General features: G+C 60.0%; 1 protein-coding gene across 3 annotated transcripts; it reads right to left on the reverse strand.

Annotated features, from left to right (window-relative positions):
* Nucleotides 1-1581: 1581 nt before the first annotated feature.
* RHBDF2 (rhomboid 5 homolog 2) lies at nt 1582-20543 on the reverse strand. Of its 3 annotated transcripts, XM_084218417.1 has the most exons (19): nt 20479-20543; nt 11255-11361; nt 9519-9668; nt 9325-9431; nt 8222-8414; nt 7938-8150; nt 7261-7386; nt 6801-6934; nt 6359-6571; nt 6113-6224; nt 5687-5761; nt 5205-5366; nt 4511-4611; nt 3998-4061; nt 3778-3872; nt 3489-3564; nt 3057-3157; nt 2693-2846; nt 1582-2098 (listed from the first exon to the last, which is right to left on the reverse strand). In XM_084218417.1, exons 3-19 carry the CDS (start codon nt 9642-9644, stop codon nt 1679-1681), a joined length of 2472 nt encoding a protein of 823 aa, XP_084074543.1. In that variant the 5' UTR covers nt 9645-9668; nt 11255-11361; nt 20479-20543; the 3' UTR covers nt 1582-1678. The 3 variants fall into 3 exon arrangements, with proteins under 3 accessions (XP_084074543.1, XP_084074542.1, XP_084074544.1); XM_084218416.1 differs by having other exon boundaries at nt 9325-9668; XM_084218418.1 differs by lacking the exon at nt 1582-2098 and having other exon boundaries at nt 2705-2812; nt 9325-9668.
* Between the last annotated feature and the right edge of the window lie 4162 nt (nt 20544-24705).

Here is a 24705-nt window from a genome sequence, read left to right on the forward strand (position 1 = left end):
AGGGGTGACTCTGCCCTCAGGCAGGATCAGCAGGTTCCATGGATCCAAATGTTTGGCTTCTCCTTCTGCTTGAGACTCTCCAAACCCTGTCTCCTCCCAGGGAGGGTTTGAGTGCCCATTAGGGCACCAGCCCAGCCTCCCTCCCTGCCACACCAACCATCACCAGAACAACCAGAACCCCCCAAAGGTGCTGCCTCCCCACGCCCAAGAAGGGAGGAGAGAACACCCAAGAAGGGAGGAGAGACCTTGTGCATCTCATTAAATACAGGTAGAAATTTATTAGGGATGGAGGGGAACCCACAGCTTTTTAAAAAAGTATCAAAAAGAGACAAATGAGGTGAAGTGTCTGTCTTTGGCTGGAGCAGCTACTGGAGGGACAGAGTGGGGCTGAAAACTGGCTCAGGGTGGAGGGAGGGATGCAGGGACGGATGCAGATGCTCCTGGGTTCACTCAGCATGTGGTTGTGGAGAGGGAGCCAGGCTCTCAGCCCTTGAATATTCATCCCAGGACATCCTAACTGGGGCATTCCCACCTGCCCCCATTTAAAAGCACTGAGGCCTCCAGCACCAAAGCAACACATCTCAGGGGAGAGACAGCCTGGCCCCAGCCTGGGTCCAAACCAGCCCAGAGGGGTCACCTGGACCCCAGGAAGGACCTGCCTTCGTGCCATGGCTGATGGCAAGGAGGAGGAGGAGATGCTGGGGAGAGCAGCCCAAGGCTGGGGGCAGGTGGGACTGTGCAGTCTCAGGCAGGGAAGAGGGAAGGTGACTGCCCCATCCTGCCCTTCTCCACCTGACCAGCACCACTGGAGGAAGGAAGGGCTGCCTGGGTCTCCACACTTTGAAAAAAGGAGAGGGGGAACAGCAGGGACTCAAGGCAGAAAGTGGAAGCACCGACAGCTTCCTGAGAGGTCTGTGGGCTCCAGAAGCAGCCACACCAGCCCCCCAGGGGGTTTTTCTCCATGTCTGCCTCCCACCATGGCACTATAAACACAGTCCTTGCCACTCCTCCCCTTCCAAAAGGAGAATTTCACTGAAATAAGGGAAGGAAAAGCCCCCTGTCCCAAGTCCTGCCTCTCCATCCAGTGAGGAGCCAGGCGGGAAGGCACAAGCCTCCTTGGGGACCTTGGGGTAAACAGGACTGAAAATATCTTTAAAGCTCAGCCCTGAACATCTTGGAGCCACAACAGAGACTCCAGAGAGCCCAAAAGGGGGAAACCCTGGGCCTAAAGAGCTGTGGATAAAAAAAAGTGCCCCTGCAAAAAGGGGGTTGTGTTCACAGTATGAGCTGCAGCACTGCAGGGCACCGAGGTGGGACGGGGCCCCAGGCAGGCAGGGGCACAGGCTGGAGACTTCAGCAACTTCACCCCAGGACTGGGAGTCCAGCCTGGTCATGGATACACCAAAATCCCGCTGCCCTCAGCCCTTTCCCCACACAGGCAGCAGCCAGAGTCAGTCCCCAAGCCAGTTACGGCTTTCCAGCATCAGGAGGGAGCCCAAAGGGATTCAAGGCAGCCTCAGGCCTGCATCCCCAGCACTGAGCAAGGGGTACCCCAAACCCACCCTCCCTGAGGATGGAGCCATGCCAGCATCTGCCCATCCTGGAGCAGCCACCACCATCTCCCCCAGGCTGGGGAGGACCCGCCCCGTGGGACACATCCCCGTCCCTGCCAGCAGGGTCAGTGCAGCACCTGCTCCAGCTCGTACTTCTCGCAGAACTTGCTGGTGAAGGGCAGGCAGGTGAGGTACTCCACCCAGCGCCAGTTCACGGGGTACACGTAGAGCCACACCACCAGCGAGGCGAAGAGCCCCAGGAAGACCAGCAGGGACACGATGATCATGGCCCGCTTGCGGAACTTGTCCACCGTGCCGAAGGTGATGTAGGGCAGGAAGGCGAAGGACAGCAGGAGCCCGCTCAGGAAACCAAACAGGTGGGCGATGTTGTCGATCCAGGGCAAGAGGCCGCAGATGAAGAGGAAGAGGACGATGCCAAAGAGGTTGAGGAAGGCTTTCCAGGGTTTCTCCAGCACTTGCCAGCTTTGGAAGAGCTCCACGAAGAGGCAGGCCAGCAAGCCGAACTGGGAGCCGGCAGGGCCCACCTGCAGGGAAGGGGGAAGTCAGGGCTGGACTCTGTGTCTCTGTGTCACCCCAGACACACCCCGTGTCCCCCAGGGATCACCTCCTCCCAGAGCAAAGCACATTTGGCTCCTGCATCCCTGTGCAGGATCCTGCATGGGGCTCAGGGGTGGGAGCCCTGGCACAGGAGGATGAGGAGGGGAGCAGGGTGGTGCTGTTTGGCAGAGCTGATACTTTCTGTGACTCAGCAACCAGAGAGCATTGCCCCCTTGCAGACCACAGCCCCATCCTGGCACACCTTGGGGGGATTAGGGCCCTTGGCATGATCTCATTTAAAGCCTGACAGGGTTTGGCTGGCAGCAGATTAGCCATCTGCCTGCCCAGGGACCCTGCACGCTCACGGACACGTGGTGACATGTGACACACATGGCATGTGCCAACACCACACGTGGGGCAGGGACACCCCCTCCCCCTCTCCCTGCAGCAAACCCTGCCAGGGGGTGAGAATCTGTGCTCCAGCCCATTCCCCAAACCTCCGCCCAGGATGGGGATGGAGAGGGGCATCCTTTGGTCCCTGGGAGCTGACAGGATTTGGGACAGACCCCCCAAACCCTCACCTCTGCCCTGTAGGGTAGGAAGATGGCACTGGCCAGGTTGCCCGTGATGCCACTGAGGATGAAGATGATGGAGATGCGATGCCAGCCTGCCAGCTTCTCCAGGTCCCGCAGCACTGTCATCTGGAACGTCACCGACACCAGGCAGTGGATGATGCTGGGGGAGAGGCCCTGGGTTAGAGACCCCTGCCCAGCCCTCCCACCCAGTGCTCCGGGGCACGACACAGCTCACAAAATGGAAGGCACCCCCACGGAAGGCACCTGTCACAGTCTGGGAGTGCCCTTCCCTCTTCTCTCCCAGCCCATCCCAGTGGGCACTCCAGTGCCCAGCCCCCCCATCCCTGGGGATATGGGGGCAGTGGCTCACCCAGCATGCAGGAACAGGGACAGCCACAGGCGGTAGAACTGGTCAGGGACCTCCGGGTTCAGGAAGGGCAGGAGCCCGCAGACCTCGTCCAGGCAGTGCACCTGCAAAGGCAGCAGGGTTGTCCCCAGAGCCACAGGGAGCAGAGGATGGGCCACATGGATGCCAAGGATGCCATGTGGCAGCTGTGAGGGGATTCTGGATGTGTGGGGCACCCACATTGCCGTGGTTCTGGTAAAGGTGCCTCCTGCCCCACACCAGCAAGGTGGGCACAGCAGCAAGAGCGCAGCCAATAGCTGCACTTTGCATCGTTCCTGCTCACCCCCATCCCAGCCATGTCCCATTCCTGGTAGGACATCTGAACCCCTTTGGCATCAGCATGGCTGTTAGCATTGTATCCCACACGCCCTGCCATGCCTCCCTGGCCCTGCTCACCTGCGAGCAGAGCGTTGCCTCCTCGTGGAAGTAGCCGTGCATGAAGTCGCAGTACTCCCGCGTGGTGATCTCGCAGCTGCCAGGGGGCAGGAGGGGGCTCGCTGGGGGCAGGGCACACTCAGGACACCCCTGAGCATCCCCCTCTGCTCCCAGCCTGCTGCCACTGTGCTCCCCACCCCCCCAAGGCTCTGTAACCCCCCTCAGGCACAGCTCTGGACGCTGATGGGACAGCACGAGGCAGGAGTGCAGAGGGGGGGCCAAGCCAGGCGCCCCCTTTGCCACAGCCCACCTGCCCTTGGTGCCGATGCAGCAGGGCCTGCCCTTGATCTCGCAGTCCAGATGGGCAAAGCCCGTGTGGTTGGTTTTGGTCTCGTAGGTGCAGATCTGGAAGCAGGAGGGAAGGGAGCCCTGGTCAGAGCCCAGCCCCAGGCTGTCCCTGCAGACCCCTGCCGGGCTCATTGGCACTGCCACCATGGAGCCACCAGCTGATGGTGGCACCGGGCTCTTACCGGCCACTTGGTGATGTCATCTGGCCACACGTGGGGTGGGTTGGATGCAGGCTCCTCACACGTCCTGGCAGGAGGAGTGGGGTGAGTGAGGTGGGTCCCCACAATGCATCCCCCCTGCAGACCAGTAACCCCCTCAGGCACATCCAGCTCTGGGACCTGCCTCGATCCTGCCCACCCGTGGGTGTCCCACAACACCCCACAGCAGCTCCTTCTGCAGGTGAACCCCGCAGAACTCAGAGCTATTGCACACCATGCCCAATGATGTTCCCATCCCAGCAGGACAGGGACAAGCCCAACACAACAGCATCACCTGTCGCTGCCTGTGTCAAGGACAGGGCCCACCTCAGTTTCCCCACTGATTCCCTCTTCTTTATCACTCTCCTAGTGTGCAAAAACCTCCCAACCCCTCAGACAAGAGGATTCAAGGCATCCAAGCTGGAAAGGCAGCCCCATCTGCTGTGTCCTACACACAGCCAGGTGAGAGGGCCACCTCCACCCAGCTGCTACTTCTACCTGGGGTCCTGGTGACACACAGCCCCCGAGGTCCTCTTCTCTCCCGAGCCCATGGCTGGCGCGTTGCTGCCCGGCCACTTGATGAACGTTGCCAGTGTCTCCTGCAGGGAGCATGGAGAGACTGAGGATGCAGCAGGGAATGCACGGCTCTGATATAGGGTCTCCTCAAGCCAGGTCTCATAAGCTCTTGGAGATCTATATCACATCCAAGATAGCTCAGCTACCTTAAAAGGCATAAAATGGGCAGGATGGCTTCTGTGGCAGTGTTGGAAACAGAAAGGTTTGAATAAAAGGCAAAGTAACAAAACTCTTTACAGAGAAAAAACGAGCCCGGTGCAGGAGGTTCTCGCTCCTGCTAAAACACCTCACAAAAGCCATTAGTTTCTTTGTTCTCTTCTTTTTCTAGTAAATTGCTCAGGTGGGACTTTCTGGCTCCTGTCCAATTGGCTAGCCTTAAGCTTGAGGTGAAGTCCCCCAGATCCTGAGGTGTGTTTTGACCTACTCAAGGAGAGAAACTTCTAGGCTTTTTTCCTTTTCAGAGACAAAGGATAGTTTGGCCACTCCATCAACGGGGGGTACATTCCTGTACGGCTCTGACCCCACCTGCATCCTGCCCAGCGGCAGGGCAGGGCTGAGACGGTTTCCCCTGCTTTCCCCAGGGATCCCCAGCCCTTCCCACGGCAGGGGCACGCACCGAGCAGTCCTGGGGCAGGGTCTGGATGCAGCCGGAGTTGTCGTTCTGGACGCAGCAGCCGGAGCCCCGCTCCCGGTCCCGCTCGCGCTGGATGAGCCGCTCCACCTGCCGGTCCTTCCGGATGCAGGGGGAGAACTTGGCTCCCAGGTGGATCAGGTCGATCTGGCAGGGAGATGCCAGTGAAGGGGATTTGTCTGTGCACCTCCCTTCACTCCAGCTATCTCCAGGGAGAGTTTAGCAGGGGCATGGGGTCTCTACAGGCAATAGACAAAGGTCTCTGTCATCCCAGTGGAGGGAAGACAGGACACTGTGATGCCACATGTCCCAGTGGGATGGGGGCCTGGGAGAGCAGTCTAGAGTGAGAAAGTCAAGCTCTGCCCCGCTGAGGAGAGGAGCACTGCAGAGAACCCCCTCAGCTCAGGGCAGGGGAAGCAGAGGGAAGAGTGTGAGACCAGGGGCCAAGGGTCCGGCAGGGTCCTTACCGAGCTGGGCCCGATCCAGAAGTTTTCCTGCTGGATGTACTTGACACTCTCATAGACACCCTTGTTCCTCAGCACCTGCCAAGAAATGCCAGGGTCAGCTCCCACTGCAGGGATAAGTGCTGAGGGGGGGCACCCGTCTCCCTCCACTCAAAAAGGGCTGAGCAGCCCCTTCATCCGAAGAGAAGGGCTGCTGGGTCCCTCCAGCAAAGCAGGAGAGGAGAACACCCCCACGCCCACCACATATTCTGCTGCAACACGGCGCTGCTCATACCCTTGCCCTGGCTATTTCACAGAGCCTCTCAAGTGCTGGCTCCCAGTGTCCCATGGTGTCATGCTCCCACAAGATGCTCCCAGTCCTCGCAGGGAGCATGACACCATGGGACACTGGTGGTTACAGTCCCCCTGAAGGGTGGCTCTTAAACTTACTAACTCTGTCGTCACGTGCTGGGCGAAGCCAATGGGCGCGATGCCGTAGGTGCCGATGACCAGCAGGGTGATGAGAATGTGCACAAAGGTGATCCAGTATGTGAAATACGGCCTGGAGGGGACAGGACCCAAAACTGGAGCTGGTCAAAGATGTCTGAGCAAAGGGACACTGCAAGCAGTGATCCCCAAGCACTGAGAGGGACACACATCTGAGTCGGGGTGTCCCGTGCCGTCGGTGCCCCTCACCGGTGGCTGTCGGTGATCTCCAGCTGGGACTGCACGATGCTGCTCAGGCTGCGCCGGTAGTTCCTGTTCAGCCACTTGCCCACCACCCCCAGCCCGTAGTAGCGCTTCTTGCGGTCGAAGGCGAAGTGCTTCACTTTGGAGGCGATGCGCCTGCCCCGCCGCGGAGCCGGGCCCGCGCCGCCCGACACCGAGGCCAGCCGGGCACCCTCCCGCCTGTCGGGAGAGGAGAAACCCATCGCACCCCCAAAAAGGAGTGGCTGAGAAACACCCCATGGCCAGAGCCCCGAGGATGCCCCGAGGTGAGGCTCTGAGCACCTCCTGGCTCCATCCTCCCAGGATCATCATGGAAGTCCCTGGTGCTCATGGCTGGGGACATTGTCCTGCCTGCAGCAGGGCACCTGGGCAGCCTCGGGGGCAAGACCTGCTGAGGGTTGGTACTCACGGGGTGGGCTGCTCCACCTCAGGGGACACCCTGGCTTCCTCTGCCACGTGGTGCATGCGTAAATACGTGGCCGAGAGAGGAGGTGACTCAAAGACATCATCAGGCATGGAGTACGTCTCATCGTGCATGTCCATCTGGGAGGGGGATGGATACGTGTCCTTGGATGTGTGTGATGGGTCAGAAGCCCCCTGACTGAGCACCCCCCTCGCCAGGGGAAGTGGGTGATCCCCAATGACATGCACTAATGGCACATCACAGGGTGTGAAATGTGCCCAGATGGCAACATCACACCCCAGGGCCATCACCAGGGCTGGGGCAGAGCAGCCACCGATGCCTCTGTCACTGCTGGGTGGAGTGCCAACGCAGGGGTCCTTGTGAGAGCCCTGCTCCACACCCAGCCCCCTGTGCAGGGCACCGGCACATGCCCCAGATCCAGCAGCCAGCACGGAAAGTTGCTTGCCTTACTGAAGAAGGACGAGTCCAGGGTATCAGCAGCATCCACCATGTCCTCGTCCATGAAGCTGGGGTACAGGAAGCTCCTCTTGCTCCTCTGCTTGGGAGCCAGTGGCTCCAGGACAGAGCGCCCCTTTGGCAGCACAAGCAAAGGAAGGTAAGCAACCAGAAGCCCTCAGTATTTGCAGCACTGAGGGTTTCTCAGATCTTCCCTCTCCAAAGCCAAGTGGCAAAGACTAAATCCCAATCAGCCACCATAGCCCCTTGTGTTGGGAGAACTGGCAGAAGATGCTGCCTTTAGCCCCTCAGAATCCCCACTGGACCATGGCCACGTTAGTCAGCGTGACAAGTGACCTCTGAATTCATCTGGTCTCATACCCACAAACCCATCCCCAAGATTTGCCCAGGGCTCCTCAGAACCAAGAAAATTTCTGGAGAGGTTTCATTGCCCCTCAGCAATGGAACCCAAAAATTGTTTTTTTTCTCAGATTGTCCAATTTCCACCAAAACTTCTACTCTTAAGTAGAGCTCACGTTAAAAAAACCAATCTCCCCCCTCAAACCCGCCCTGGAGAGACAGCAGTCTCCATGCACAGCAAACAGCCAAGAAACAAAGACGATGGGTGAAGGACAGAACTGAAGCCCGGCTCAGGAAGGTGATCCCCCTCACACTCCCAAAACTCACACGGAGGAGGGCTGCAGCTGCCTTGAAGCTCATGTGGGCCACAGACTCCCTCTTCCTGCGCGGCAGGCGGCCGTAGCCCGAGCGGATGCTGTTGAAGGAGGCCAAGGAGACCACGCCGGGGGTGAGCGGGGGCAGCACGTGGTGGGGCGTGTGGGGACGGTCGGTCTCGTCGGGATGGCGGAAGGGACGGCCCCTGGCCAGCGGGTCCACGATCTGGGGGAGGGAAGAGCTGCCAGCGCTGGGAGAGCGAGGCTGGCAGTGGGACGCCTCACCCCGAGCTCTACCTTGGGCATCTTGGCGGGCTTGGGCGACTCGGTGGCTTGGAAGGAGGGCACCTCCTGGCTGGGCAGCTCCATGTCGCGATAGGCGGGCTTCAGCTTGCCGTACCTCATGCTGCAGTGCTGCAGGCTCTTGCGCTGCCACTGCTGCCGCTTCCCCTCCCAGTCGCTGCTGACGCCGAACCACTGTGCTGTGCCCCTGGACACAGGGTGGGCACATCTGTCACACAGCTGGGCCACACCATGTGCCACCATTGCACCCAGCCATCCCCCATCCCCTGGACACAGGGTGGGCACATCTGTCACACAGCTGGCCCCACACCATGAACCACCATTGCACCCAGCCATCCCCTGGACACAGGGTGGGCACATCTGTCACACAGCTGGCCCCCCACACCATGTGCCACCATTGCACCCAGCCATCCCCCATCCCCTGGACACAGGGTGGGCACACCTGTCACACAGCTGGCCCCCCACACCATGTGCCACCATTGCACCCAGCCATCCCCCATCCCCTGGACACAGGGTGGGCACACCTGTCACACAGCTGGCCCCACACCACGTACCACCATTGCACCCAGCCATGCCCTCTGCAGGGTGGGCACATCTGTCACACAGCTGGGCCCCACACCATGTGCCACCATTCCACCCAGCCATCCCCTGGACACAGGGTGGGCACACCTGTCACACAGCTGGCCCCACACCATGTGCCACCATTCCACCCAGCCATCCCCCATCCCCTGGACACAGGGTGGGCACATCTGTCACACAGCTGGGCCCCACACCATGCACCACCATTCCACCCAGCCATCCCCTGGACACAGGGTAGGCACACCGTCACACAGCTGGCCCCCCACACCACGTACCACCATTGCACCCAGCCATCCCCTCTGGCAGGCAGTTGGGGTTGGGGTGTCTCAGCCCAGCCTGCAGCAGGGCAGTTTTGACCTGGCTGTGGGTCAAAGGGAAGTGGAGGAAAGTGATTCTTGCACTCCCTTCTGAGACACAACTCTCCAACCCCACGCCAAATCCTCTGGCAGTACCCACAATGTCCTGCTATGGCCCCCTCTGGGTGAGCCAGCCAGGGCTGGAGCCCAGCCTGCCCTCACTTGCGGATGCTCTGGGACAGGGATGTCTGCCGGCGGAAGCCGGGCCGGCGCTCCGGGCGGGGCTCCTGCAGGCTCTTGCTCTTGCGGTAGACGGGCACCTTGGAGGGCTGGAAGGCAGAGCAGGGCATCAGGGACACGATGGCACCTGGCAGCCCCCCAGGCCAGCGTGGGACAGGCGCAGCTCCAGCACTCACCTCCTTGCGGGCGCCATCCTCCTCGGCCTCCCGGGGCGGGATGACAATGGACAGGTTGGGGGGCTTCTTGCTCTGCAGGCGGCTGCTGCCGGAGCGGCTGCCCCCGTTCTTGTCCCCGGCTGACATCTCCAGCTGGTGCTGGCTGGCAGGCTGGCAGAGTGCAGGGAGTCAGCCACAGGGGGAGAAGTATTCCCCCAGGAGCTTGTGTGTGAGGAAAGGCTGGGTCCCAGTAGGAGATGGGGCCTCATCAGTGGGATGTCACCAGACTGAGCGCCCTGCGTCCCTGGCTGTGCTGGTGAGACCTGGCCATCATGAACCCAGATGCTGCATCCCCAAAACCCCCATTCCAGCCCTGAGTTTGGATGGACAGGAAGGCTTACACTAACCACTCACTCCCAGTCCCCCAGGGACCAACAACACCAGGCCTTCACCTGCTGGGAGTAGGGCAGGACGGCAACAGTGACCAGGTCAGAGCATCCCCATCATCCCAGTGGGACACCCAGGCTTCACACCCTGCCTGGATGAGCCTGACCATGTGCTTTGGAAATATGGGGGATCCCAGCAAGGCCTGGCCAGGCTCATGGCACACAGCTGGAGCACATGGGAACATCAGCACTCCCAGTTTGGGAAGGGAGCGAAGGGGAGACAGCAGGGAATGCCTGCAAGGAGCTCCTCTTGCCTGGGCAGGGTGGGAAGGGAGGGGATGCACAAGGCCTGAAATCACCTGAAAAATCCACTTCCCCACGTGCACCACAGCTCCCACGTGGACCTGTCATGTGTTGGGGTGCCCCATGAAGGGGAGATGCAGGACATTCCCCTCTAGCACGTGCATGCACACACCAGGCTGGGAGACTGAATCCTCCCTCCCTGGCACCACGTGCAAGGAGAGGGAAGCTTAACAGCCAAGATGTGGTTAATTCCTCAAGAAATCCCGTCCCAAGGGTCCCTGCAGCCAGCTCTACCAGGCAGGGCTTGCTTTGCAGGAAAAGTAATTCCATCAGAGTGCAGGAGAACAAGTCCCAGATCCTATTAGGGACTACGAGGGCAATCAAAAGGGAGGCACAGCCCTCTCTGACCTCTTCTGCCTGACCATGTGCCAGTGCCCAGGGACTCACACAGATCTCACAAGCATCTCTTGTCCCCCAGGACAGTCATGGCCATGGGAATGGTGTCACTTGCCATGTTTGCACAGTGCTACTGGCTGCAAAATGCCAGCTTGATCCACAGGCCTGGTTCCTCTCCCTGCCCAAGATCCCAGCGACCAGACTCCTACAGCTCTGCTCTCCTTAGGCAACATGACTTGAGCAACCAGATGAGTGACTGAGATCCCACCAGCCCCTTCTGCAACAGGATCCCATTGGCAGCCCATTCCCACAGCAAGAGTCAGGGACAGGGACACTTTTGCACTCCCTGGGCACTTGGAGTCCTGAACACAACCCTCCCCTTAGACCACACCACAAGCAAAGTCTGGCTTAAGCAGCATGGGGTGCCCAAGGGATCAGCACCATGGGGATGCAGGAGTCCAGAACCAGCTCTGCAGGGAGGGGAAACCCTGGAGTGGGCAGCACTGGCAGGAATTGCTGCCCTCCATCAGCTCCTGGGCCATGTGATAGTCTTCTGCTCCTGCATTAAAACGGGTGCTGGGCTCCCTCTCCAGCACCAAAGCTGGGAGCAATCAATTCCCAAATTTCCCCTGGGGGTTCAGCCAGTGCTGGCCCCCACGAGGGTCTCCTCACCTCATAAGAGTGACAGGGATCCTGTGCAGTGATGGCAAACACCCACGGCAGCCTTCCTCTGCCTCCGTCCTTCACGCGCCGGAGCCCCGGGACACGGCTGAATTCTCCTGTGGGGAGAGGCTGTGATGAAAAACCATGCATGGGAAAGCAGGCAAGGACTGCAGCAGCATCCTGGCAGAGGGAGAGCTGAGCTCAGTGCTCCCTAGACCCTGGGGACAGGGCTGCAGGCGGCTGGACACCAGGGACAGGGATCAGCTGCTGGCACAGGGCAGCAGGAGGAGGAAAAGCCCCTGTTTACAGCAATGCTCCATGGCAGGGAATAGCGTGGGACAGGCAGGGAGTTTTCCCCTGCTGCTGCCAGGCAAAGCTCTTGGGAAGCAAGACACCCAGGAAGAGCAGGCATGGAATACGTGTGCCTCACTGGGTATTTCATAGCTGCTGAACTGGGAGGGTGCCAGCCCCAGCAAGTAAAACTTTCCATCCCATTGGTGAGCTGGAGGCTCTGTTTGTTTTCTTCCCAGGGCAGCCAGCAGTGAGCCTGAGATGGCAGCTGCTCTGGAGAGCTGGGAATGGGAACATGCTGGGGTCAGAGCAATCCCTGGGGCACCCTCATCCTCCTCCAGCTCTGGGGAATGGCTCTGAGTGGCAAGAACCAGCACAGAAATTGGAGCCAAATTCTCACACCCCCACGCCAAAATCCCATCCCCGATTGCTCCCACCACACCCCGGACAGCCCCAGATCTCCGTGCTTCCCAGCAAAGCAGGTTTGCAGCATGTTTAGAATGCTGGTCTGGCTTCCCCCCAGCTCCCCACGCAGAGGGTGGAGGGCTGGACTGGCCTCTCCCGAGGTGACTCAGGCCAGGGGAGCTGGCACAGCCTGGCGGGCACCTGCTGTCCAGTCACGGTCACGCGGCGCTTGTCACGGCTCTGTGCCTTGGCACACTTGGCATGGAGAGGGAGAGGGAGGAGGGCAGCGGCCCCCGAGGGCTCAAGGCTCCTTTGCCACACAGGCTGGAGGCAGCAGCCACCCCCTGAGCACAGATCCTGAGCCCTAAGAGCCTTATCCCGTGCCAGGCAGAGAAATCCCCAGTGGACGGTGCTGGGAAGGTGTTTTCCAGCTCACCACGTGCCTGGTGCTGATGCCCAAGCCCTCTGGAGCTGGCATGCTCAGCGTGGGAATGGGCCAGACAGTGCCTCCATCCAGAGACAGCCTGCCCCAAGCTTGGCCCTCCAGATCCCCTGGGGTCCCAGGTCCCCAAGCTTGGCCCTCCAGATCCCCGGGGGTCCCAGGTCCTTGTCACCCCCCAGCCCCAGCATGGAGAGCTCTGCCACCAGGAGCATGGTGCCCAGACCAGCAGCCCTGGCATCAGCCACCCCACCACAGGGCACAGCTCGGCTGCAGGTCCCCAGGGAGCCTCAGCCCAGTCCTTGGACACTCAGGGTGGACGTGGTGGCTTTGTCACGGGGACAGAGAAAGGAAGTGAGAGGCGACATGTGGAGCTGACGCGGAGGGATGGCTGAGCACGTGCCCTGCTGTGGGGACAAGGCAGGTCACAGCAGCAGGGGGTGGCTTGGCAGCCACAAGCATGTCCTGAGCTTGGTAGGAGCTGTGCTTGGGCTGGAAGAAGGGTCCTGGGGGCAGCACGTTGTCCCTTTAGGCTGGAAAAGATCTCCATGCACTAGGGCTGCTGCCATTGATGGAGTGAGAGATGGGCAGGGCATGGAGGGAGGAGCACCTGGTCTGGTTGGTAAGGAGAGATCCCCCACTATCACCATCTCCCCTCCCAAAGCTCTTGACCACTGAAGGTCACCAAGGCCACACATCCAGCAGCAAGGGACAGCCTGTGCTCCAACAGCAGCAGGGGGGTGAAGGCCCCACCCTTTCCCAAGAGGGCAGATGTGCTGGCATCACTGGGGATGAGCCTCAACCAAAAAAAAGGCACAAGGAAGGTGACCAGGGCTGGCTCCCAGCCCCGGGGCGAATTGCAACAAGCACTGGCTAGAGGAAGCACACCAAGGAAGAAAGTGATGGGAAAAATGATGTGGTTCATACAAAGTGTCACCACAGGACACACTGGGATGGTCCAAGCAACACAAAGGGACTATCAGCAAGGCCAGGTGAGCAGAGCTGGGACAGCCACAGCACAAGACAGCAGAGACAACCCTGCAGAGCAGCCGTGGCTGGAGGGAGGTGTGTGCAGTGGGTTCAGGGATGCTTGGAGAAGGGTCAGGATCTCCCTCCCTGAGCCTGTTGGCACTGGGGGAAGAGACATTACTGGAAAAACACTGTCTCCATCTGCCAGAGTTCAGCTGGAGGAGAAGGCAGCTCTGAGCCACCCAAGGGCGTGGGGCAGGGAGTGGGACCCCCAGGAGCACCCATCACCCTGAGCATGACGAGCCCCAGCTCTTCCTCCCCACCTCCACAGGGCAGGGAGAAAGGGGCCAGCAGTGCCCCCAAACACCCCCACAGCCTCTGCCACTGCTGGCACCAAGAGCCCATCAGGCAGAGCTGCTGCTGCTGCCCATAAATGATTCATGAGCACGTTAAAGACCTCTCTCAAGGCTGGAGCCACGTTAAAAGGTGCTCCCAGTTATTAAGAGCCCCAGATAGGAAACTCAATTTGTGCAGCTGCTCTGAGCATCGAGCTCCTGTGGGCTCACACCCGAGCAGACACCCAGCACCTTCTCTGCCTCTGCTCCCTTTCAAAAAGCTTTTAACCATTTTGCAGTCTCAAGTTTCAGGGCTGGAGAAAAGGAGCCAAAGCACAAATAGCTCTTGAAATAAAACCATATTATTGGAGGAAAAAAAAAAAGAAAAACACTCATTTTTTCCTCAAATGTCCCAACCCTGTCACAAAGGAGCTGGATGGCAAAACTGTGAGATGCAGGGTTTTGCTCTGAGTCTTGAGAGAGGCCCTCTGTGCTTCAGAGGGGATGGTCAGCTGCCCTCTCCCTTATCACTGAGCCACACGGTCAGCATGGACACCCACAGGGGCTTAAATCCACACCTCCATGCTGGCTGGTGTAGGAAGATAGGCACAGATGAGTGCTGAGATCCTGCCTGGTGCCCAGGGCGTGCAGGCAGCCAGCACCACCTCACCCACAGCACCATTAGAACACCCTCTCCCACTCTCCTCCATCAGGAAGGACGTTGGGCAATGGCAGCAGGTTTGCTGGGCTGGGAGCACGGCACGCCCCAGGAGCGAGGAAAGCAGCTGGGGAGACAGAGCATGGGCAGGGGAGCCACACTGGGCTAAAAAGGAGAGCACGGGGACACAGGGACACAGGGACACGGGGAGCAGGGCCACTCACAGCAGCCTGGGCTGCGCTTCCCTGCTGCAAGGGCTGGAGCGTCAGGAATGCGGCCCTGGGCTCCCTGGCAGTCCTGGGTGGGGGAAGGATTTGCCTGCAGTGCCTGGGAGTGGGTGGAAAAGCCACGTGGAGGATTTCCCACAGCCCATTTCCCACTGCCCTTCATGTTTACCAGAACAAAAACCCCCACCCAGCCCAGCAGAGCAAGTGCTGGCACCCAAAGGCTTCCCAGCCTGCTGGGGTGGGCAGCAAGTCCTGGTGGGCTGGGGTCCCTCTGTGCCACTGGCCACCCACCCCACGTGTCCCCACTTCCCTGGGGCCCACACACCCTCCCAGCACTGCCCAAGCCCCTTCTCTGCTTCCTGCAAAGGTGGTGGGAGCTGCTGGAGGGGACCCTCAGCCTACTGGCCCCTTCCTCAGGCTGGCGCTCAAGCCAAGTGAGGAACACACACGTGGAGATTTTGGGTCACCTCAGTGGCTTTGGGGACAGCAAAGGGCCAAAGTCCCCATCAGGAGTGAGGGAAGCATAGCAGCTCCACTGGTGAATGTGCAGAGGGGCCAGCTGCTCCACAGGCAGGGTCACAGACACACAAGGAAGGATCTTTATCACTCTTCCCCAGCCTACCGGGATTGGTTCAACTTGGTTTTATCCAAGAACTGATTAATTACTCAAATTTACTCCAACTCCTTATTAGCTTGGCTTAAACACAGAGTGCACAGACATGCAGGTGTTTTAGCCCTGGCTGCACCTTCTGGAAGGGGCTGAGGGCTCCCAGGTTGGTATTCACCCAAGGGAAGGGGACAGGCCACGTGCCTGCCATCCCCATGCTGCAGGTCATTACTGAGCTCACTCCCACTTCCCTCCCGGAATTCTTTCTATGAAAGGTCAGTGGGGCTGGAGGGGACACTCCTCCCTCTGGTCTTTCTGCTGAACAATCATTCTTCCAGCAGCTCTCGGTGCCAGGGCCCTGGCTGGGCTTGCAGACTCCCCCATCCCCTGCAGGCTGTTCCAGGGCACACCAATTCCCCCGGAGCAGCACAGCCCTGGCAGAAATGCCCGTGTTTACAGAGGGTTCCCTCCCCCTGGGCTCTGGCCATCCCCACGCTGTGTGGGAGGCTGCAGGGGGAGGTGGTGCTCAGCCCTGGGCAGGAATTTGGCTCACCCAGGGATAAGATGAGCCCTGGGCTGGAGCCCCCTTGGCTGCAGCTCCCTATCTCTGGGAACAGACTCCTTATCTCAACTCAGCCATTCCAAGGCTTTTAGAAAGTGCTGCTCGCCCTGGCAGTCCCTGTGTAAAGGGGGAGCCCTGGGTGGACATCAGCAGCCTCCTTCTTTCCCATTCCAGGGCCAGCAGCTCCCTGAGGAGAGGGGAGAAAAGGACCTTGTGGTGTCCCTTTGGGCTGTGGATGGTGACACCTTGCTGGCAGGGGGCTGTCCCCCAAACACCCCATGAAGTCTCAGGGCTCCCTGGCCCCAGGACAACTGGGGGAAGCTGCTCCTCCCTCCTCCAGCCAGCAGCAGCCAAGCGTGGGTGGGCCACTCCTCAGCTTCCTTCCTTTCCCTCCTGATTGCAGGAGGCCTGAAGCACCCAGACCTGCACCCTGCAGGGAAAGCCTGACTGGGAACAGCTCATCCCATCCAGCACAGTGCAAACCCTGCACAGGGAATCCCACACTCACTGATACCTGTGCACTGGGATGCTCTTCCCACCACAGCCTCTCCGTGGACCCGTGCCAGCCAGGCACTTTGCAGCCTCTCAGCTGCCAAGAGCTGAAGATGGGATCTCCTCAGCCCTCTTCATGCTCCTCCTGCCTGCTATCCCTCCCCTGGGATGCTGCATCCACAGCTCAGCAGGGGCTGGAGATGCTGCTTTTTAAGGAGCCACCTCCATGTCCTCCCAGGAGAGCTTGGGCTGGGTTAAGTGACCGTGTTCAAGAGGTGACTGGCTATGGGATCACCCTTGGAACAGCTGTAAGGCAGCAGCACAGCCCTGGTGACATGTCCCTGCTCATTCCACGGAGGAGCTGAGGCCAGGCAGAACACACCAACACCGAGGGCTGGGGATTCCCCTGGCTGCCCATGGACACAGAGCCTTTGGCCTCACAGGTGACAGGAGGTCACTGCCAGCCCTGCCTGGCATTCTCAGGAATTCCCTCACAGGAATAACTCCATCACAAGCTGCAGCATGACACATGGGGAGTGAAGCCACCCCACGGTGTGGGAGGGGGCACTGGAACAGTGGGGACACCAGCCACATCTCTCCTGCCCCAAGTGGGTCTGTCAGACCAGAGGAATTACACCAGGAAATATCACTTTTAAACAATAAATCAATAAAACACAAACCAACAGAGGCTGCTGGAAGGAGCTGGAAAAGGTGCCTGGAGATGGGAGGGATGGTCCTGTGGGATGGGTGCAAGGCAGGAGCATCCACTGAGGGACCACACACCGCCCATCTGAATGGCTCCTCACAGGGCTGGGCATTCAGCACAGAGCCCATGTGCCCTCCACACTGCTGGGTTTCTTCCTCCCACCCAATGTCAGCAGCTTGAGAAAAGGCCAAGAAGATCCCCGGGCACTGTCCTGCTCCCTCCTGCCCCACTGCAGCCTCTGGCAGCACAGCATCAAGGGGTTTTGGTTTATACCTCACTCCTCCTGGCCCCAAGGCAGAGCCACAGCATCAGCCCTGCTCTTGTGGCTTCACAAACTGTGCCTGAGGTGACAAGCTGTGGTTTCACTGGACACCCCTGTGATTTGTGACTCCTTTGTGGCATTTCATAAGTGGGGAAACTGAGGCACTGCAATAAAGTAAGGCTCCCTGCCTCCTCACCCTGCTGGTGCTCCACAAGCAGGGAGCTGGTTCCTTCTCCATCAAAGCCCACACAGCTCTTCCAGTTTTAAGTTCCTGGAGAACAAGGGTGGAGGAGGAAGCCCTCACATGAAAACCCCATAAATATTTGCTCCCCTGCCCTCCCAGAGCAATTATTTGGGGTTTTCCCCTGTTCTGTCCTCAGCTAATGTGACCAGCACCCTGCAGTGCTTGACCTTGGAGTGTGAGTCCCCAAGGACGAGGGGGACACAGGGGTCCTGTGTGGTGGGCAAGCAGAGGCCAGAGGGTTGCCTTGGGGTCCTCCCTGGGTCCATTCTCCACCCTAAATGCCTCATTAAGAGAGCAACCACCAAACAACTGCTTTTTTTGTAGTTTCTTTTAAGTAAGAGGGATTAAGTACCAGTGCCAAGGGTTTCCTGCATACCCACCAGCACACACAGAGGCCAGGAAATGACCATAACTCAAAGCACTGCACAGCCCCAAATGACCACAACTCCTGGATGCCTGTAATTAAAAGGGACTGTGCCCACCCCCGCTGGGAGCTTGTTGTGTTATCAGACATCTCAGGCCAGCAGGACAGCGGAAACCAAAAGTCATTAGGTAAAAAGCTCCTCCAGAGGAGTAGAGTTCATGATCCCCATCACTTGTGGGCTCACAGAGGTTTCAGTAATTAATTTTCAGCTTTTGTTAATTGACTCCTTCAGTGCTGAGCCCCTGAGAGCACCAAGCCTGCACTCGCTCCTCTGGGTCAGGTCCCTGCAGGACTCCCAATGCCCACGGGAAATGTGGAAATGCCTCACGAGCCCCATGTTGGTCTGGGCAGCTCTGCAGCCTCCCCACCAGCTGGTTCTCCATCAGCTGTCTCCTACTTCCTTTGGTAATGAGCTCTCTTCTGGTTCCTGGCTTGTCCCAAGGGCTGTTTTCAGCTCAGGAACAACCGAAGTGAAGAAATAAGGATGCATTTGGGGGATCCCTCAGCTTCACTGTACGAGCTAAACAGGAGCAGCATCCAAGAACAAACACAGAACCAGAGGAGAGCTCGTTTTCCATCCCAGCCCAAACACAGCCCACACTGCCCAGGTCCCCCAGTGCCTCCCAATGAGTGCATTCCCCCTGAGGCGACCCAGCAGTCCCCTCCCCACCGGATTCACGCCCCCGTGCTCTGCATCCCCGGCTGGGAGCTGCTCTCCAGGCATCCCCAGGCATCCATTGTTCCTCCGCCCCGCTCCGGCAGCGCCGCTCTCACACACCCAGCGCTCACACGTGCACGGCAGAGACAACACCGGGCTCGGCCCCGTCTCGCAGAATTTGCATCAGGGCTCTGTTGTGGTGTCAAACCCCACTCTGTGGTTTGCCCTTTCTCACTCCGGGGCTTGCAGCACCTCCAGGTGCCCCAGCGCAGCTGCAGCGGTGCCAGAGAACCCCGCAAAGGGAAGTGGTAAATGGTCACCTGCTTTATGGCAGGGCTGGCAGAAGCTGCTGGCCACACGAGCAAGCAGCAAAAGGTGCTGATCACCCCATTAACTGCAAAGGAGCTGGGAAGGGCAGAGCCCAGGGGCAGCGGCTGGGAGCCCAGGGAGCCACATGCGAAGCCAGAGCTGACCAGGGTAGCACAGGCAGAGGCAGCTCTGGTTTCTTCCAGGATCAGCCGCAGCTGAACCCTCCAGCTCATTTTGGAGGTGGGATAATTCCAAACTGGTTATTCCCATTTGGAAAAAAGGCAGGAGCCAAAGGGTGCTGCTTCAGAGGGCACAGTGGAGTGAGCTGAGTGGGCAGCGTTTCCTCACTCAGGACAGCCCCGGCACTGGGGTGGGGAGCACTGCCCAGTTCCCCAGCTGGGCTGGAGGCTGTGTGCCCAGGGCAGCAGCAGCACGATGAGTCCACCCTGGAAATCCCCAGGAGCAACCATCCAGGGACTGGGAACGTGCAAGCAGGAGAATGTCCTGGCTCCTCGTGGCACGGACGACGCCACGCTGGGGAAGAAGGCGGACACTTCCTCTTGCCACTGGGACCCAGCGGTGAAAATGCAGCCTCTCGGGTCCCCTTCCCTCTTCAGAACGTGGGCCTGGGGGCTGAGTGAGAACTGCAGGGTCTCAGATCACCGTGGGCACCACGGCCTGGCTGTAGGAAGCCTGGAAGGATGTGCTCTGACCAGTCCTGCTGGCCTGGCAGCAAGGCAGGGCAGGATGGGGTAGAGTTCAGCCTCACTCCTCTATCCCAAATCTGGAGGATCAACAGCAAAAATCGGACTAAAATGCCGACGCACAGCATCCCTCTGCTCCCGGCGGGATGCACACACGGGCGGAGCACGATCCGACCCCTGCTCTGTAAGGATTTTGTTCGCCTGCGAAGGGCTGGTGGCAGCACTCGCCGCTCCAGGCAGCACGTGGGAACGTCCCAGAGCCCTCAACCAAACCTCAGAGCAGCGACAACAAAGCCCCGGCGGGCGGGGGGCAGGAGGATGCCCGGGGTCAGGGACCGGCCCCTCCGCTGCCCACCTGCCCTCGCCTGCCGCTGCTGCGGGGCGCTGCCAGCCCCGCTCACCTGGGCAGGGGGAAAAGCAGCGAACACAAACAAAAAGCACCCGCCCGCCTGGTTATCGGCGCCAGAAAGTAGGTTAGAGCTTTCCTGCCTGCCTCGGCCGGGCAGCGGGCAGGGTTTTCCCTCCGGCCGGGTCACCCTGCCGGGACACGCACCCACTTCCCCCTGTGATGGAGAGGAGGAGGAGGAGGAGGAAGAGCCCGGCCCCCGCCATCCGTCCGGATGCCCGCGCTGGAGGCGCCGGGCAGGGCGCGGGGCACGGCCCCGGGCAGGGGGATGCGCGCCGCGCCCCCCGCCCCGCAAAGTGTCCGGGCCGGGACGGGGCAGCCCCCGGGCAGCCCCGCGGGGCCGGGCCGGGCCGGGCCGGGCCGGGCCGGGCCGGGCGGGAGGCGCGGGGCGGAGGAGGAAGCTGGCGGGACGCGGCGCTCACAAAGCAGCAACAAACCGGGCGGGCACGGAGCAAAGCGGCGCGGAGGCACCGGGACCCCCGCCCCGCCCCGCACTGCTCTGCTCGGCTCTGCTCCCCTCCTCGGCCCCGCTCACCTCGCTCCCGGTCCTGCCCCCGGTGCCGGTGCCGGTCCCGCGGCAGCCGCCGCCGCCTCCACCTGGGCCGGGCGGGCCCGGGGCGGGGCTCGGCGGGGGCGGGGCCCGGGGCGGGGCCGGGGGCGGGGGCTCCTCCCGGGGTCCGCCCGCGCCCCAGCCGGGGCTCCCCCGGTCCTGCCGGGCCCCCCTCGGTCCTGCCGGGCCCCCCTCGGTCCTGCCGGGCTCCCCCGGTCCTGCCGGGCCCCGGCCCCATCTGCGGGGAATCCCCCATGGGCAACGAGCCCCTGCGACCGCCCCGCGGCACCGGGAGCTCCGAGCCGGCACCGCCGGTACCGGCACTGTCAGGATTGGGCGCTATCGGGACCAGCCACCGTAAGAACCGGTCACTGTTAGCACTGGCCACTATTAGGACCAGGCACCGTAAGGACTGGGCACTATTAGAACTGTCACTATTAGGACCCGTTACTATTAGGAGTGGTCACCATTAGGACAGGGCATTATTGGGATCAGCCACTGTAAGAACTGGGCACTATTAGGACCAGTCACCATCAGGACTGGTCACTGTTAGGACTGGTCACTGTTGGGATCAGCCACTCTGATCAGACTGATCACTATTAGGTCCAGTCGCCATCAGGACTGGTCACTATCAGAACTCTCAGTATTAGGACCGGTCATTATTAGGACCAGTCCCTGGTAGAACTGGCCACCATTAGGACTCTGAGGGTGGCCCCTGACCGCACACGCCAGCGGTGGGCACCCCGGGGAGGCAGGCAGGGCGGGCTGGCACAGCCCCACGGGCTCGGCGGGCCCGGGCCTGTCCCGAGCCTGTCCCGGGCATGTCCCGCTGGCCGGGCCGGATGTGGAGACGCCCAGCCCGGCTGGGGCAGCGGGCAGCGGCCGCAGGGCCGGTCCTGTCGGCTTTCACAGCCTGACTCATGCCAGGGCTGGCCGAGCTCAGCACCTCGGGAGCTGCACCTGCTCCATCACCATCAGCGCTGGGCTGTTCTTCCACGACAGCCTCACACTCAGCTCCCTGCATCCCTGAGGGGCACACTCGGTGCTGGCAGGATGTGGGGGCTGAGGAGAGACCTTTGCAGATGGGGTTTGGCACAGTTTTGTTGCTGAGGGGTCTATACAGGACAATATGCCCTGGATTTTGCCACAAAACAAATTCTTGATTCACAACTAGCTACAGGTTCCAGGTGAGCACCAGCTGAATTTACAGCTGGGATCAGGCAGGACGAGGAATTTTATGCCTTGCTAACCAAAACTACAATTTCCCCTTATATTCCTTTTCCCTGCACACCCACAGTGCTGAGCCTGACCTTGGGTGCTGCAGCCTGCATTCACTGGTGCCTGTTGGGACGCTGAGCTCACGCTCTCATCAGCCCTCTGCCTTCCACGGCTTCACACTCAGCAAATCTGCTCCTGGTTCCGGGTAGGAGGGGGGTGGGGGAAGCTTTCGGTTCCTGCCGGCTCCTTTGAAGGTGTGGCTGGAAGCGGGTGGAGGAGGGAGAGCCCAGCAGGTGCCAGGGTGGGTGTCTGGGCTCAGACAGCCCGACGCGGGCACGGCCGGGGGTGGGGGTGTTCCCTGCCCGTGACTCAGGGGTGAGCAAAGGGTGAGGTGCAGGTGGCAAGCAGGGGCCTGTGCCAAGGTGCCAGGTCTTCTCCTGGCGTTTGGGAAGGGACAGAAGAACCTTTTGGTGGGATAAACAACGGCTGACAAATCCTGTCACTGCCGTGGCCCTGCCTGCGTCGTGTCCTGTGGGATGTGTCTTTCCACGGAGGAGCCAGGCGGGATGACAAAGCCCGCAGAGGGGAGGAGAGGAGGGTGACTGCCACCTGTGCCAGCCCTGCTGAGCATTGGGCAATGAGGAAGCAAAAGAAATGACTGAAAAACCCCAAGGCAGCAAGGACAGGGTGTTGCGTCACTGCTGGGGAGACGCTCTGCGGAGCACTTCCCTCGTGGAGCAAACGGCTCCACAGCCTGGCCAGAAGTGTTCTGGCTGGTCTGTGCTCCAAGGAAGGCAGGGAGGAGACACAGCACTGTGTATCCCAGAGCTGGGAGACCATCCTATGCTGGGTGATGTGCTGGGCCCAGGGCTGGGATCTCTCAGCAGGAGATTTTCCTCCCTCTTGTGCCTTGAAACGCTCCAGCGTGGGATCTGTCCCCAGCAGCTCAGAGCCAGCAAGGTCCTGCTGCTCACTGCCCACCCCAGGCTGGCAGGGGGCTGCTGCTGGGGCAGGTCCTGTCCCTGGGTGTGGAGGAACACTGCAGGAGACCTGAGCAGCGTCAGGCTTCTCCAGAAACCACAGCAGGGAAGGTTTCAGGGGGGTTAAAAGAGGATTTTCAGGAGCAAACTGAGCCCAGCTTTCCTTGGTTGTGTACCCTGTAGCAGCAGATGAGGTTTGTGGTCCCTTCCAACCCAAACCATGCTGGGATTCTATTGCCATTCAGGTGTGTTGCAAGAGGGCATGGCAGCTAGTTGTTCTTCCCAAGGATGCTGCTGAACAAACCCAGGGGCCAGTGAGGCTGTGACATGGGGCATCAACCCCCTTGTTGTGTTTTGGGAGAGCTGGTGGAGCTGAGAGGCTCCTGCTCCCTGTGGAAAAGGAGCTATGCATCCTGTGGGTTTGATCTTCCCCCTCACCAGAAACCTCCAGCCCTGGCTGGGGGACACAGGTGGAAAGGGCCGGTTTTATGGGGTGTGCTGGAACTGGATGGAACTGGGGAATTGTGTTTTACGTGTGCCTCCACCTGCAGAGGAGCTCCAGGAGCTTGGCATCAGCTCCAGTGACTTTTCAGAGGAACTGTCATGAGGATGCTTGGGACAGAAGATCCCAGTTTCCACAGCCTCAGAATTTTTGTGTTGTAAAAACACCACACTCCCATACAAAGGCTGTGGTCCAAGGTTTTCTAGTCTTTTCAACTTCTTCCTTAAACCTCCAGGTTCTCCAGGATTCTTTCCTCCATTATTGGCTCTTTATGACCCCCATATGGATGTGAGACCCCTCTGCTTGTCCTGAGTCGCTCCCACACGAAGGCAGACAGGTTTGGTTCGTGTCCCCACAGCCCCTCTGGACACCTGGCCCCCCATCCCTTCATCCCCTGATCTCTTGGGACACAACCTGGGGCAGCAAACCTGCACAGAGGGGACACACCTTGCCCCATCCCTCCCCTGGTACAGACACTCCGTGTCCCACCCCACCATGGCCCACTGGAGCCACATTTCTCTTCAGAGAGAAAAGCAAGGCACAACTTCCCAAGGATGTTTCTAGGATTCACATTCTCTGAACCTCAGAGAAAGAAAAAACCAATTCTCATCTCCTTTACTGTTCCTGTGTTTTAGAACAAATAGAATGCATTGAGGAAGATTATTCACCTGAAGGAATTTGCTTAATTAGATTCTAATGTGAGTGTTTTAATTCATTAACCAATTGAATCCGTGGGAGGGGGGGGGGGGGGACGACTGTCGGCTAACAGTCACAAAATTCTGTACAATTGAGTGCTTGTACAAATTCAGTTTAGATGTAATGTAATATAGTGTAACATAATATAGAATAATATAGTATAATAAAGTAATTAATTACGCTTCTGGCGTCGATAGAGTCAGATGCATCATTTCTCCCCTTTGTCGGGGTTGCCCTGCTTTACTCCCTCAGGGCTACAAACCGCGTGTCCCTGCTGCCACCGTGGCGGGGGTTCCGTGGCAGCCCCGGGGCAGTGCCCGGCCCGGCCCCGCCGCTGGAAGAGCCGCTGCTGTTCCCTGCTGCTTTTCGCTGCTGTTCCCGCTGCGAACGGCAGAGGCCGGGCCGGGGCCGCGCTGCGAGCGGGATGGAAGGGATGGAATGGATGGAGGCTGCTCCAGCAGCATCAGGGGATGCTCAGCCTCTGCCACCGCTCAGCGCTCCCTTCCCTATCACCTCCTTCCCTCCAGCGCCACGCCGGGTGTCGCAGCTGTCACCCCTGCCCAGGATGGCACCAGGAGCGCCGGGGACAGCGTGGCTTCAGGCAGAGACAGGAGGAGCTTTTCCTGGGAGCTCAGGTCTGGTTCTGGGAGGGCAGAGCACCCGGAAAGCTCCTCCAAGGTCTCCCCGCCGGCATCGCAGGGCTGGTGGCAGCGGTGTCACCCGGCTGTGTGGCAGCGGTGTCACCTGGCTGTGTGGCAGCGATGCCACCCGTCTGTGTGGCAGTGGTGTCACCCTCTGTGTGGCAGTGGTGTCACC

Source organism: Fringilla coelebs (genome assembly GCF_963513975.1).
Source record: "Fringilla coelebs genome assembly, chromosome: 19".
Classification (NCBI taxonomy): domain Eukaryota; kingdom Metazoa; phylum Chordata; class Aves; order Passeriformes; family Fringillidae; genus Fringilla; species Fringilla coelebs.

What these genes read in the sequence shown, in the direction of transcription:
- RHBDF2 (XM_084218416.1), bottom strand. Translation starts at nt 9,644, where the DNA reads ATGTCAGCCGGGGACAAGAACGGGGGCAGCCGCTCCGGCAGCAGCCGC. An exon ending in CTGTCCCAGAGCATCCGCAA is followed by an intron (nt 8,415 to 9,324) that starts GTGAGGGCAGGC and finishes CCCTGTGTCCAG; the next exon opens with GGGCACAGCACAGTGGTTCG. An exon ending in AGCCCGCCAAGATGCCCAAG is followed by an intron (nt 8,151 to 8,221) that starts GTAGAGCTCGGG and finishes TCCCTCCCCCAG; the next exon opens with ATCGTGGACCCGCTGGCCAG.